This window comes from Pinus tabuliformis, chromosome 9 (genome assembly GCF_031772625.1).
Source record: "Pinus tabuliformis cultivar Carrire ecotype Pingquan chromosome 9, CPIR1, whole genome shotgun sequence".
Taxonomy (NCBI): Eukaryota; Viridiplantae; Streptophyta; class Pinopsida; order Pinales; family Pinaceae; genus Pinus; species Pinus tabuliformis.
In genome coordinates, this window is record NC_142307.1 from 731,491,587 (window position 1) to 731,504,326 (window position 12,740).

General features: G+C 33.1%; 1 protein-coding gene across 1 annotated transcript; it reads left to right on the forward strand.

Annotated features, from left to right (window-relative positions):
* The first annotated feature begins 2,111 nt into the window (after positions 1-2,111).
* On the forward strand, positions 2,112-5,765 carry LOC149150785 (NAC domain-containing protein 92-like). Its single transcript, XM_089440677.1, has 3 exons — positions 2,112-3,206; positions 3,958-4,241; positions 4,571-5,765. The coding sequence occupies exons 1-3, from the start codon at positions 3,014-3,016 to the stop codon at positions 5,267-5,269; spliced, it is 1,176 nt and encodes a 391-aa protein (XP_089296803.1). The 5' UTR covers positions 2,112-3,013; the 3' UTR covers positions 5,270-5,765.
* Positions 5,766-12,740: the final 6,975 nt, after the last annotated feature.

Below are 12,740 nucleotides of genomic sequence, written 5' to 3' on the forward strand. Positions count from 1 at the left end.
AGGTCTTTGAGGCTATTGGTTGAGCTTGTAAATATAAAGTGGCATAAATAGTCTAAAACTTTGTGCATTAAGAAAACTAAGTCTTTAGAACAAATATTTCTTGAATTGGTAAATGTGAAGTAGTAAAAGAAGTGCGAAAATCTCTAATAAACATAGAAAATAGTGATATTAATAATTATATAAGTTAGATCTTCATTGAAAATAAATAATAAACACTAAACAATGCAACATTAATAATCATGTATAGGTGTATGTGTTACTCTATACATTGCAATGAAACTTAAGGACTACATCTCAATCCATCTTCATGTATAAGAGAGGTTTTTAAGCTTTCAATCCATATCCTTTAGTAGGAAAGGCTTCAAGGTGGCTTTATTTGTGCTTAATTTTCTAGCATCTAGAAAAGTAAGCCTCTAATCATGTAAATGTGAAATGCTTTAAAAAGTCTAAGGATCTAAATATTGAGAAATATAGTTATGGAATGATGTTATAAAGAATTTAAAGATTTAAGAATTTAGAAAATGACCTCTAAGAAAATACTTGTTGCCGTAATAAGTGTGTCTCCTAAAAAGAGTTTAAAGGTTATTGAGCAATAATCTTAGTGGTTATATAATTAAAGTTTGTTAAAATGTAAATAATAAATCTCTAACAATTAAATGTCTCTTCTTGGTTGACACAATGGTATGTTATCTCTTCTACTAGTTTCAAATCTTATGAGATATCTTTGGTCCCTTGTGATGAGGCTTAAGAAGTAGGCCCTTGGATATATATATGTTTTCTTGGTGTTATAGTGGCAACAACTCCACTTTACTCTTGGATATATGGTGACTCTTGGTATTATAGTGGCAACAACTAGGAATCTTGATGTTATATATATATATATGATTTTCTTGGTGTTATAGTGGCAACAATTCCACTTTACTCTTGGATATATGGTGACTCTTGATATTATAGTGGCAACAACTAGAAATCTTGTTGTTATAATGGAAGTTGCTAGATTTAATATTATGCCTAATCCTAATTCATTATAGTTATAGTTAAAAAAAAAATTATTAGAATTATATTTTCAAACTAATTCGAAGCTTTTGAAAATGTTCATCTATTTTAAAATTGCTATTTTGTTACTCATCATGTTGAGGAATTTTAATAAAATATTTAAAAAATAACAGTTTTAAGATTGTTAGATATGAAATGGAATAAAAAGTTTATAAAATGAAATTTTAGTTATAATATAATTTATGAGGAGATGACTAAATTTAAAACGTTTCACATTACTTGTGTGCACCTCTGTATAATAATTACCACTTTGACCGCCGATGGGCTTGCTATCTACCTTTGTTCAAGTCGTCATAATGAAGGAAGCATTCCGTCTCAATCCGTAATTAGCTCGGTACTGCTGTGGGCTTAATGTTTACCTTTATTCAAGTCGTAATAATGAAGGAACCAATCCGTCGTCACTGGTCAGAGGTTTCTAGTTCAAGTTTCGAGCACTTTGCGACGATATTGCAGGTTGAAAAAATCACCACCAGGCATTTGAGTGCTGGCCGTGCGCCCATCAAATCACGTTACAGGCTGCAGCCGGTTGGCGCGGTAATACAGAATAGAATTGGTCTGTGGATGAACTGGAGTCGAACGGTGGTATTAGGGTTTAAATGTATGCAACACGTGGCATCCATGTACACGTTGGCGCTGATGGTCGATACTGGCCATTAGATTGGGAATTTCTGATCCAGCGTTTCAATCTGCATTATTAATGTTGGATGGGAACACGGTTTCCAACTCATCATTCCCGCAACTCGTCGCAGCGTTAACTAACTCCACAGTGCACACGAAATTGCATAGATGCTCTTGGCTTCCTTTCTTTTTTTTTCCTTTTCAAGGACATTGATTTGATTTCTTTTACAGATCACTTTGCTCTCCTTTACAAGCGCAAAAGTGAAAAAGAGAACTGGGACAAGTTGTCTGCGAGGATCCTTCCGGGCAAAACTTCAAAAGTTTGATTTTTGGATGAAAGATGGCCTAATTATCAGCCGGATAATAAGGCCTTGGGAAGGTATAGATGGAGATATATGAAGGAGGAGTATTATTATTATTATTATTAATTTTTTTTTATTAAGGGGCGGGGTGGGTTTCGTGTGAGAGTGGATGACTGGCAGGAGTCGTAGAGTAGTTGATTTATTCATAGGGTAGATAAGCTGAAGTTACTTGCATAACACGGCTAGCCATTCGTCAATCTTGCTCCAGAATACTTCATTTATTGCATACTATGTTATCTGTCTGTTTATCTGCGTGTTCCCAAGCTAAGCGCCAAATAGAATTGCAGGGATGTTGGTATTTATATAGAGAATCGATATCCTCCAGTAGTGTGTGTGTTTTTTATTCGAATGAATGAATGTTTGAAAGGACCTTTTGTCTGAGTAGTCTGTCCCTCTAGCCCTGAGCGCCTTGCTTGTTTAATACCCTCCCTCTGTAATTTTAATGGCGATTCAGGTACAGTCAGGGGTTTCTGTAGTCATGTACTTTTCTGCCTAAGGTGTCCTATGGCTTAAATTGAAAGACCCACTGTCTGTGTGTTATCTTGTCGAGCCTTGATATTATTATTATTATAATTTTCCCTTCAGCCTGACACCAGTACCATATATACTAACGCCCGCACGCATAGATGTTCAGTTGCCCCATGAAGTTCCTGCGCAGCTTCAATCTGCATCGTGTCTTTTGAGGTCTCTGGTTCAATTGGGACTCTTATCTATATTGATCTGAAATATCAAGAAGTCAATATTCTGGAGTGAGTTGAGTTTGTCATTTTCTTGGGCTTTCTTCTTCTTGCTATTAGGAGAAGGAAAGATGGTCTAATAATTGGTCTATAAGTGCTTGTCATTGTGTGGCCTGGTCCCAACGTGAGGTCAGGTCTATATAATTTGTTTTTGTCCCCCCTATTGCTACAGAGGTTGTGGAGGAGTTTCGAGTCATTTGGAGAGTGTTTCTGAGAGAGTTTGTGGTATAATTTGAAGGAATGATAATGGGGTCATCGAGTAGGAGTTCAGGGAATACTGGCGAGGAAGGTTTGCCGCCAGGATTCAGGTTCCATCCCACGGATGAAGAATTGGTGTCTTGCTACCTGGTCCGGAAGGTTCTCGACAACAATTTCTCAGGGATCGCCATTGGCGAGGCCGACCTGAATAAGTGCGAACCATGGGATCTTCCAGGTGCGCTTTAAAGTTTTCCCCTTTCTTGTCATGTGTTTTTGTAGACATTCTGAACTTTTTATTTGAAGTTATTCAAATTCTTTAGGTTCTCAACTTGCACGGATGTTTTCGAAATAATATTCATCTTTGTGGTTTTGGGGTGGGTACATTTTTTCGAACAAAATTAGAGCGAGCGAGCGAGGGATATAGAGATGAAATTTCTTCAGCTGCGTCTTATTATTCAAACATAACATACTAGCTTTCAGTTATTTGATTGAAGTATAGAAAAAGGCACAGCGGGCATGCCTATGAAAGTTTTATGTAGTTTTTAGGATTTAGAGAGCATTTTGACCCTCCACTGTGTTTAGAACTTTATATCAGTTTTACATTGGTTAAATTTATGCTAATGATGTCGGTAGTTTGTCTTATGCTCGAATTTAGCATAATGGTTAAGTTTAACATTTTGGTGAAGTACTTTTATCTCTACAGGTAATTTTGTCTAAGTATGATAACAGTAAACAGCCACAATGAAATGTGCACACCAATTTTTTATAATTTCTCTGCCATTTAGCTCCAGGTTGTTTCTGTAGATTAGTTTTGAAGTTCTAAAAATCCTTAATATAGGTGCCCACTTGTTCTAAAGATGCCCATTCTAAATAAAAACTGTCTGATTCCAACAATAATTTCAACAGTTGCAATAGATTCTGTATCATCAATGGCTTGCAGACATGGTATATATGTAACTCACAACTTCTTGTATGGATTTTTGCAGAAAAGGCAAAGATGGGAGAGAAAGAATGGTACTTCTTCAGCTTGCGAGACCGCAAGTATCCAACAGGTTTACGTACGAACAGAGCCACAGAAGCTGGCTACTGGAAAGCTACAGGAAAGGACAAGGAGATTTTCAAAGTTCACACTGAGAGGTTGATTGGAATGAAGAAAACTTTGGTGTTCTACCGAGGGCGAGCTCCAAAAGGAGAGAAGACTAACTGGGTCATGCATGAATATCGTTTGGAAGGCCACTTATCGTATCATCAGCTTTCTAAAAACTGCAAGGTATGTCAATACAGCGTCACTAAATTGGCGCGCCCCGCTATTGTTTTGTACATTTTAATAAACAGTTCTCTATGGTCCACTGAATGAGTTCCGTACCTTTGTCTCATCCCAATGACTGCAAAAAATGCCTGTCTCCAGTACATCCTATGAGTAGTACTTGAAAGTTAGCCTTTTTCTCTGTATAGGTAGGGTTTTAGGTGGGGTTAGAGGAGGGAAACAGTGACAGAATCTTTGTAGATGAGGGCTTTTGAGATTTTGATAGATGGTTTAATATATTCGATTGTTAGCTTTGAAGCTGACACTGCATCTTGTTTCGATCCAATTTACAGGATGAATGGGTGGTGTGTCGCATCTATCATAAAAATTCAGGAGGCAAGAAGATAACACCAGGCTTCATAAACAGGAACTTTTATAGTGATGAATGCATGGGGTCTCACTCCTTGCCTGCACTCTTGGAATCCCCTTCTTATACCACCAGAGGAGGAGTTCATACTGAAGAAACTGAACTCTCAGACATGGGCAACATTAATCTCTGCAACAACAACAGCATTTTATCAAATGACCCTCAATTTAATATGAATATGAGGACAAACAATCCAATGTCATGTCTTTTTCCTCAATGCAGTGGGAGTTTCCCAGGTGTCTCTTCACAGATGGGGTTGCCATCAAATCCTATCCTCATGGCCCTTGCTGAACAGTTTTCAATAAGTGAACTGAAACAGTGCAAAACGGAGCAGACTTCATCTGCAGCTAATAATGAAAACAGTGTCAAAATTTCCCATCAAGAGCAATGGAATATGGGTCGATCTCGAAATGACCAGCAGCAGATAAACATGGAGAACAGTGGGATTTCTCAGAATCCAACCATAGAATCCCATGGTATTGATCCACAAGACCATACTGCTATTTGCTTAAATCCGGATCAAATGAACCCTATCATGTTTAATCGAGTGATTCGACCATACCAACTGGATCCCTCACCAGAAGCAACTCCAACACTGGACCTAGATTCCTTGTGGGGTTATTGATTTTTCAACTTTGTACAGTTACAGTACTGATTTGAAGCGAGGGGACTTACAATACCTAGCAGATTTTTATTTTTTTACTGGTTTGAAGCTTTGCCAATGTGTATGTAATATGGGAAGATTGTGATTTGTAAATTAGTACAGAAAAAAGCCGGAGGCTGACATGCAGCCATTTACTAAATCAGTTAGAGAGACATCCCAGGATTCTCAGATTCAACTCCGGACGAAGGCAGCTAGTTTTGGTGCTCTAGAATATCCTGTATTCAGTGTTCATGTTATTATCACACACGTATAGTTTGTGATTGAATATTTTCTTTCATTTTGGTCCTAGCAATTTGTGATTTAGCATGCTGCTGTTATATGTCGTCGTGTCCATCACATTCTTGGCAGTGTGAATGTAATAAGATGTAAATTTGGGTTTCAGTGGGCTTGATTGATTCATTGACTTACTCATCATTGTAAATTTATACACAAATTATTCCGATTTGCTTCTCTTTTATGGCTGTACATTTATACACAATCAATTATTGAGATTGATTCATTGACTCACTCATCATTGAAAATTTATACACATAAATTATTCCGATTTGCTTCTTTATGGCTGTACATTTATACACAATCAATTATTGAGATTTGCTTCCATTTGTTCCACAGTTCCAGTGCAATGATTCATAAGGAACTACTGTGCTTTTCACCCTTATACTTTATCCAGTAGATCTGTTCTTTAGTTGCTTAAATATGATTAAATTGGAACTTTGGCCGAAGGTATGTAATTAATGCTAGTTTTGGTTTTATGAACTGCAACGAGCTTCATAGTGAACTCTTGAGAGTTCACAGAAAATGCATAGCTGATTTTTTTAAGAACAAGTGATAACTGTAAATCCAACCACTTTAAAATATTTATATTCCACAACCTATATCACATGTTAGCTAGTGAAGGGTGAGCTGAAAAAGCATGGACTGAAATATTCTGACTCACTGACGAATCAAAGGCACAACCTGATTTTTTAAAAACAGTGATAAATGAAAATTCACACTTTAGAATATCACTATTCGACAACCTATATCATAGGTTAGCTAGATTCTCGGTATTCTAGAGAAGAGTGAGCTGAAAAAGCATGGGCTGATATATTCTGGATCACTGACGAATCAAAATTAACATGCATGGAGAGCTTTATAAATATTCCTTTTTTAGATAGTTTTTAATACTGTAAATCAGTGTTCGATCGATAATGAATACAGTTGTTACTCATTATAATATGAAAAACAACTTTTCATATAATAATGAAAACATCACTGAAAAATAGCTCTGCATATAAATTAATGAAAACTTCACTTCAAAAAAATATAAAACAAGATTTTGAATTTTTTTTTCTAAAGAGATCAACATTAATATTAACCATATTTATAATATCTTTTCATTTTGAAAATAAATCTCATACTTCAAACAAGAAATTTTATAACTAGTGTATTTTTTTTTTAATTTAAAATAAATCTCATACTTCAAACACGAAATTTTATAACTTGTGTATTTTTTTTTTTTAATTTAATATATATATATATTTTTTATGAGCAAGAATTAAGGAAGAGATATATAGTTAATATAGTTGAGACAAATATTATATAGGCACTTTTTAATGGAGCACTATAAAACGGTTCACAAAAGAGTATAATACAGTATTATGTATTATGTCAATGAGATATATAGTTAATATAGTTGAGACAAATATTATATAGGCACTTTTTAATGGAGCACTATAAAACGGTTCACAAAAGAGTATAATACAGTATTATGTATTATGTCAATGAGAGTTAGAACATTCGCAAAGGAATATCATACATTATGTAAATGGAACTTGAACATAGGTGAGGAGGTTATTATTATATGAGTGTAAATTTAGTATGCTTATCAATTCATTTTAACCAATTGAATATGTTTAATTTTTTTTTAGAAATGTGTAGCATTATGTAAATAGAACTTGAACCTGAGTGAGAAGGTTATCATTAGTGGAGTGTAAACTTAATAAGTTTATCAACTCATTTCAACCAACTTATATATATATATATATATATATATATTTTAAGAATATGTAATTTGGAAAGATTGACTGTTATTATTATATATCAAATACAATTATTTCATAAATTATTTTTTTATTAATTTTTTTTTAAATGTGTAATTTGGAAAGATTGACTATCATTATTATATCAAATACAATTATTTCATAAATGACACACCATGTCTTTAAAAAACTTGAATCTATACCTTTCCAAAAAAATTATTCACAAAACGAATTAAACTTAAAAAAATCTTTTAACTGGAATACCACTTACATTTTCAACAATACCAAGTACCAACTAAAAGTATCCTGCCCTAGTCCCTGCAATGAGGTTCCTTTTCATAAGTTTACGCTCCATGCAGTAGGTTCCTGCTCATATACTCATCCTCCATGCATAATATGTTCTTTACACTACAGTTCTTTACACTACACTTATTCTAGTTTAGCTATCTATTATCTGTATAATAGAGTGCACTTTTCAGTGATTCATGGCTTTTAAAAAGGCGATACAAAATAAAGGGGTATTCAAAGCTGCCTGTAAAATAAAATTTGGTCAAATTTTGGCCATAAAGTTCTACTTAGATCTGTATCGCCTGACATTTTGGCAAAGTAAAAAAAAAAAAAATCTAGTATTGCTTTGGAGGTGACGTAGCATGGAATTGAATAAGAAATTTATTTAGAACTTTTGTAAAATATAACTTTGTCACATTTCAACGACAAAGTTCTCATGATTCCAATGACTCAAAATTTGGTCACAAAAGTTGCAGGTCACATTTCGGCGACAAAGTTCTCATGGGTTCCAAAAAAATTTGGTCACAAAAGTTGCAGGTCACATTTCAACGACAAAGTTCTCATGGGTTCCAATGATTCAAAATTGGTCACAAACTTTGAATGAATTTGACATTTTGAATACATTTAAATTATCAGAGAAAGCTTGAATCATATTTAAAGTGAAAGATGCTTTTAAAGTGCTTGTGTGATAGTCCACAGATCAACTGTTCCGTAACTGCGAGGAATGTTATCCGTGATGATCGCTAAAAGTGTGCCGATTCTGAAATATTTTTGCAGCTGCCAGTGATGCTCATCGGCGCAAACTTTTAACTGTGTGTTTGACAGGTAGGTGCCCCAACTCCAGAAGCTAACTCAACTCATATCGCCGATGCAACTTGCGATTGCAGTAGTAGCAGTAATGCGCATGATTTGGCGTTCAATAATTAAATTCTTGGCAAGTATCTCACGCGGAGTTAATGCACGCGCAGTTAATAACCATTTCAAATACTGCCGTTAATGCATTTATTGGGAATTTCCTTCCTACATTCATTGCATCTTGCTGCCTCCTCTTTACTTTATTATACTGCGACAGCATGGTCACATCAAGATGTGTTCCTATCCCTAATTTCCAACTGGAATATACTGTTTGCATGCCATGATTTGAAAGGCAACGGGAATCGACATGACGTCATCTGTTTCTTTTGTCAATGTCAAGCCCCACTTTGGATAATTGGGTTGTTTGCATAGCAAACCCACCAAGGCCTGACATATACTGTACTGCAGAATCTCCTCTCCAATGGATTGCAATCTATGGGCAATCAATTTTCTTTCAAAATATTCCCTTCTTTCTTTATTTCCACCAGAGCATATTATTTATGCCTTTGTATTCTGTTTGAAGATGGGCCTGCCCAAAGATTGGTGAACCTGTCTGAATCTGTTGTGGCGATATCGACCGCATCTGTAAATATATGGTGTACAGTGATCTGCATTAGTTTTGTATTATTTTTTGCATTTTTGCTGTTATCGATCACGGTTGCTCATAATTTAAAAACAAATTCGATGCCTTCAAATTGACCCAAAGAGTGTTTATGTGGCCGGTATCTGAATATTAAACACAACAGCACTTCCTGCCATGGCTGGTAAAGGATAGAGTTGCTGTAATTAATCATATTCTGTGTGTACATTGATTACCTAATTGAGTTGATCCTCTTATCTTCCGGAATTAGATGATGTATAGTATAACACTAGCACAACCAGAAGAAAGAAAAACCAGAAATGGGAAGTTAGAGAACCACAAACAAGTGAAGCAAACCAGATCTGGGAAGTTAGAGAATCACAAACAAGTGAGGCAAATAGAAATGGAAAGTTAGACAACCACAAAAGTGGGGAAGTTAGATTAACCACCATGAGGAAAGCAAACCAGTGATGGAAAGTTATACAACGACAGAATGTGTTTGATAGACTTACTTCAATAAAAAGCAAAAGCAAAAGCAAGTAAAAATGAAAACAATGAAATTACCATAAAATGTAAATCGAAAGTTAATTAACTTTTTATTAAAATGCATAAATTTTGTATAAAAAAAAATTACTCAATATGAATGGAAATTTTGGAAAGTTACTTAAAATAAAAAGTGGAATTATATATAAGTATGTTTTAATCTCTCATAATGTTTTTAAATGATTAAATAGTGTACTTTTATTTATGATCATGATCACATGTTTTTAAAATAATACATTTATAAATCATGATGGTACGTTTTTAAAATAACAAAAAGTGTTTTTTTATTTATAATAAATACTTTGTTAGGTATTAAATTATATATATATATATATATTATTTGAAGTACTATGTTTTATAAATTAATTATAATTTATAATATTATTAGTTAAGTATATTATATTATAAAACTAATTATAATATTATTAGTTAAGTATATTATATTATATATACATAAACAAAGATGTTACATTTTAGAGTATAAAAGTTTGAATATGATTTGAAATTTTGTAGTTTGTAAATTAAGTGTAATCATCTATAATTACTTAAGTCATTATAAAATGTAATTTATGAGGTATGTTTATGAGTGTATAAATACCAATATTTTAAGTACTATACTTTGTAATATCAAGTGTAATATATATTAAAAAAAAATACCATTACTCAAGTTATATATAACTCTGGCCTATAATATTTTTAATATGATTTAAAATTTTGTAGTTTGTAGGTAAGTGTAATCATTTACAAATATTTAAGTTAGCATAAAGATATAATTTATAGAATATGTGTGTACAAAAATAAATACTAGATATATTATTAGAAAAGTTATATTAATGATAATATTAAGTAGAAGGAACTAAGTGTTATTAGAAAGAATCATATTTCTCTCGAGGTTGTTTAGTTGAAATCAATATTTGTTTCTTATTAGAATGTTTCCTTGCAAGATAAGGTTTCCAAGGTATAGGTTTCCAAAGGAGTTTCAAAACATCAAGAGTCTTTCAAAGAGGAATTAAAGGGTATAAATAGGCAAGGGAATGTCCTCAAGGCATATGAGTACATTAAGTTAGTTGTTGGAGGGTTCAACTCCTACGTAACAATAGTACCACAAATGTTGACTTAGTATTATGGGTTTATTAAGACTATGTTGTGCTTTCAGGCCCAAATTGCTTCTCCATTACACATGTTGCTAAACATAGGTGTGGTACCCTCTTAGGAACTTGTAATGCACTTTCTCTAAGAGACCAATTAGGGTTAATGAATTTTAGCTTATTGCAACTCCATAAATATAAAAAAAATTCCAAAAAATGGATTTGGGTTGATGTGGACTTGAAATTAGGCATCCTAAGAAATTATGGACCCACTTGGGGTTTGTACCCTCAAGTGAACCTATAAATTTAAGAAATAGCCCAAGTGAGTGTCTCAAGGGTCAAAGTGAGCCAAACTAGTAACTAAGAGCTAAAAATTGAGCAAAAAAAGATATTGACCAAGGATCCTACCTAAGCATTAAACATCCTTACAAGTTCACATATCAAGGCAAAGATAGGGGTAACTCCATAAAGCTATTCCATCACAAAAGAATAATCTTATGCGGTATTGCATCATCATTAGGCAAGTCATGCATGAATTCAAAATAGAAATGGATCTCACATCATACCTCATGGTGGGTAGACATGTGAATACTCAAGCATTAGTACAATTTGAAGTTTTTGTGACTAAACATAAAAATGTTGATTGTGACATTTATAGTAAGTTAGATACTATGTTAAGACCTATATAAACCCCATGCTAACCCTAAAACCCATTATTAAGCCTTAGATATTGAGTTGTTACATTTCTATTGTTATATTATTATATCAGTTAGAACCTTTTATTGCACTACTTCATTATAAGTCTACTCTTCGTCTCTTATATATATGTTAAGGAGACCTAGTTTTAGGATCATCAAATATTGTCTTGTACATTGTCTTCATTGTAACAATAGGTTTCCCCCTTGAAGTGGACTGTAATTATTGGTTTCTTATCGTTTTTAAGGTGCGAAGTTCATAATTAATTTGGTATCAAAGCAATTATCCTAGTATTTTGTTGCTTCAAACCAGACATCTTGGCATTTTCACTATAATTTTTTTTGGATGATTTAGATGATGAAATTTTGGGCATAAGGAGATATCTTGCGGAACACCTGGTTAAAATTTAATATTTTGGTTCATGATTATTTCAAATATATATGCTTTGGAAGTTATGGTTTGTAATTGGTCATGAAATCTATTTTAAATGAGTCATCTCAAAACTTTCGATATAATGTTTTAGATCATGAAAATTGGAATAAATAAAGAAGATATCTCAAGGCATAATTGACAAACATTTTATATTTTGGTTTCCTCTAATTTCAGTGATATACCCTATCAAAATTAGGGTTTGTGAATGGTTTTCAATTCAGTTTTAAACGAGTGAACTTGGAATTTTTGCTATAATTTTCTTTTTGTAAAGGATTAGAATTTGATTTTTTGAATATATTGTAAAAACATTTAAAGTTACATCTCATAAAAATTGTGTATTCTGGTTTACTATAATTTAAGAGACATATCCTTTGGAAGTTAAGGTTTGTGAATGGTCCTAAAATCAATTTCAAAAGAGTGATCATGGCATTTTCATAATAATTTTTGTTTTTGGGACATTTCAAACCATGATTTTTTTAGAGATTTGAGGAGGCATCATGAAGTACTTTAGGTAAAAATTTTAGAATCAAATTTGAAGAATTAGACATGTTGCATACTATACAAGTTTTCTCATGTGAACAAGCCAAAAATCAACAAGTTTTGGGAAAGTTACCATAACTTTCATTTGACACATCAAATTTCAATCATGCTCATGAAATAATAGAAAATACATATTAAATTATTACATGCCAAAAAATCATATTCAAAAGGGCTTTAATATCAAAGATATATGAAGAAAAATGTCATCCATTTAGATATTCTCCAAGTTAAGGTTTTGAAGATACATAACTTACAAATGACATAACATTTGATTAGAAATCTAGTTTTTTAGGGTGGCATGAAAATGTGATAAAGAGGAGTGCTATTATTATTTTCTCACATGGCTCCAAAGAAATATCCAAAATCTACTACACTAATTAAACCTCCTA

Excerpts from the sequence above, each read along its gene's own strand:
- LOC149150785 (XM_089440677.1), top strand. The coding sequence starts at position 3,014 with ATGATAATGGGGTCATCGAGTAGGAGTTCAGGGAATACTGGCGAGGAA. Across the intron at positions 3,207-3,957 it reads CGAACCATGGGATCTTCCAG|AAAAGGCAAAGATGGGAGAG; the intron begins GTGCGCTTTAAA and ends GGATTTTTGCAG. Across the intron at positions 4,242-4,570 it reads AGCTTTCTAAAAACTGCAAG|GATGAATGGGTGGTGTGTCG; the intron begins GTATGTCAATAC and ends TCCAATTTACAG.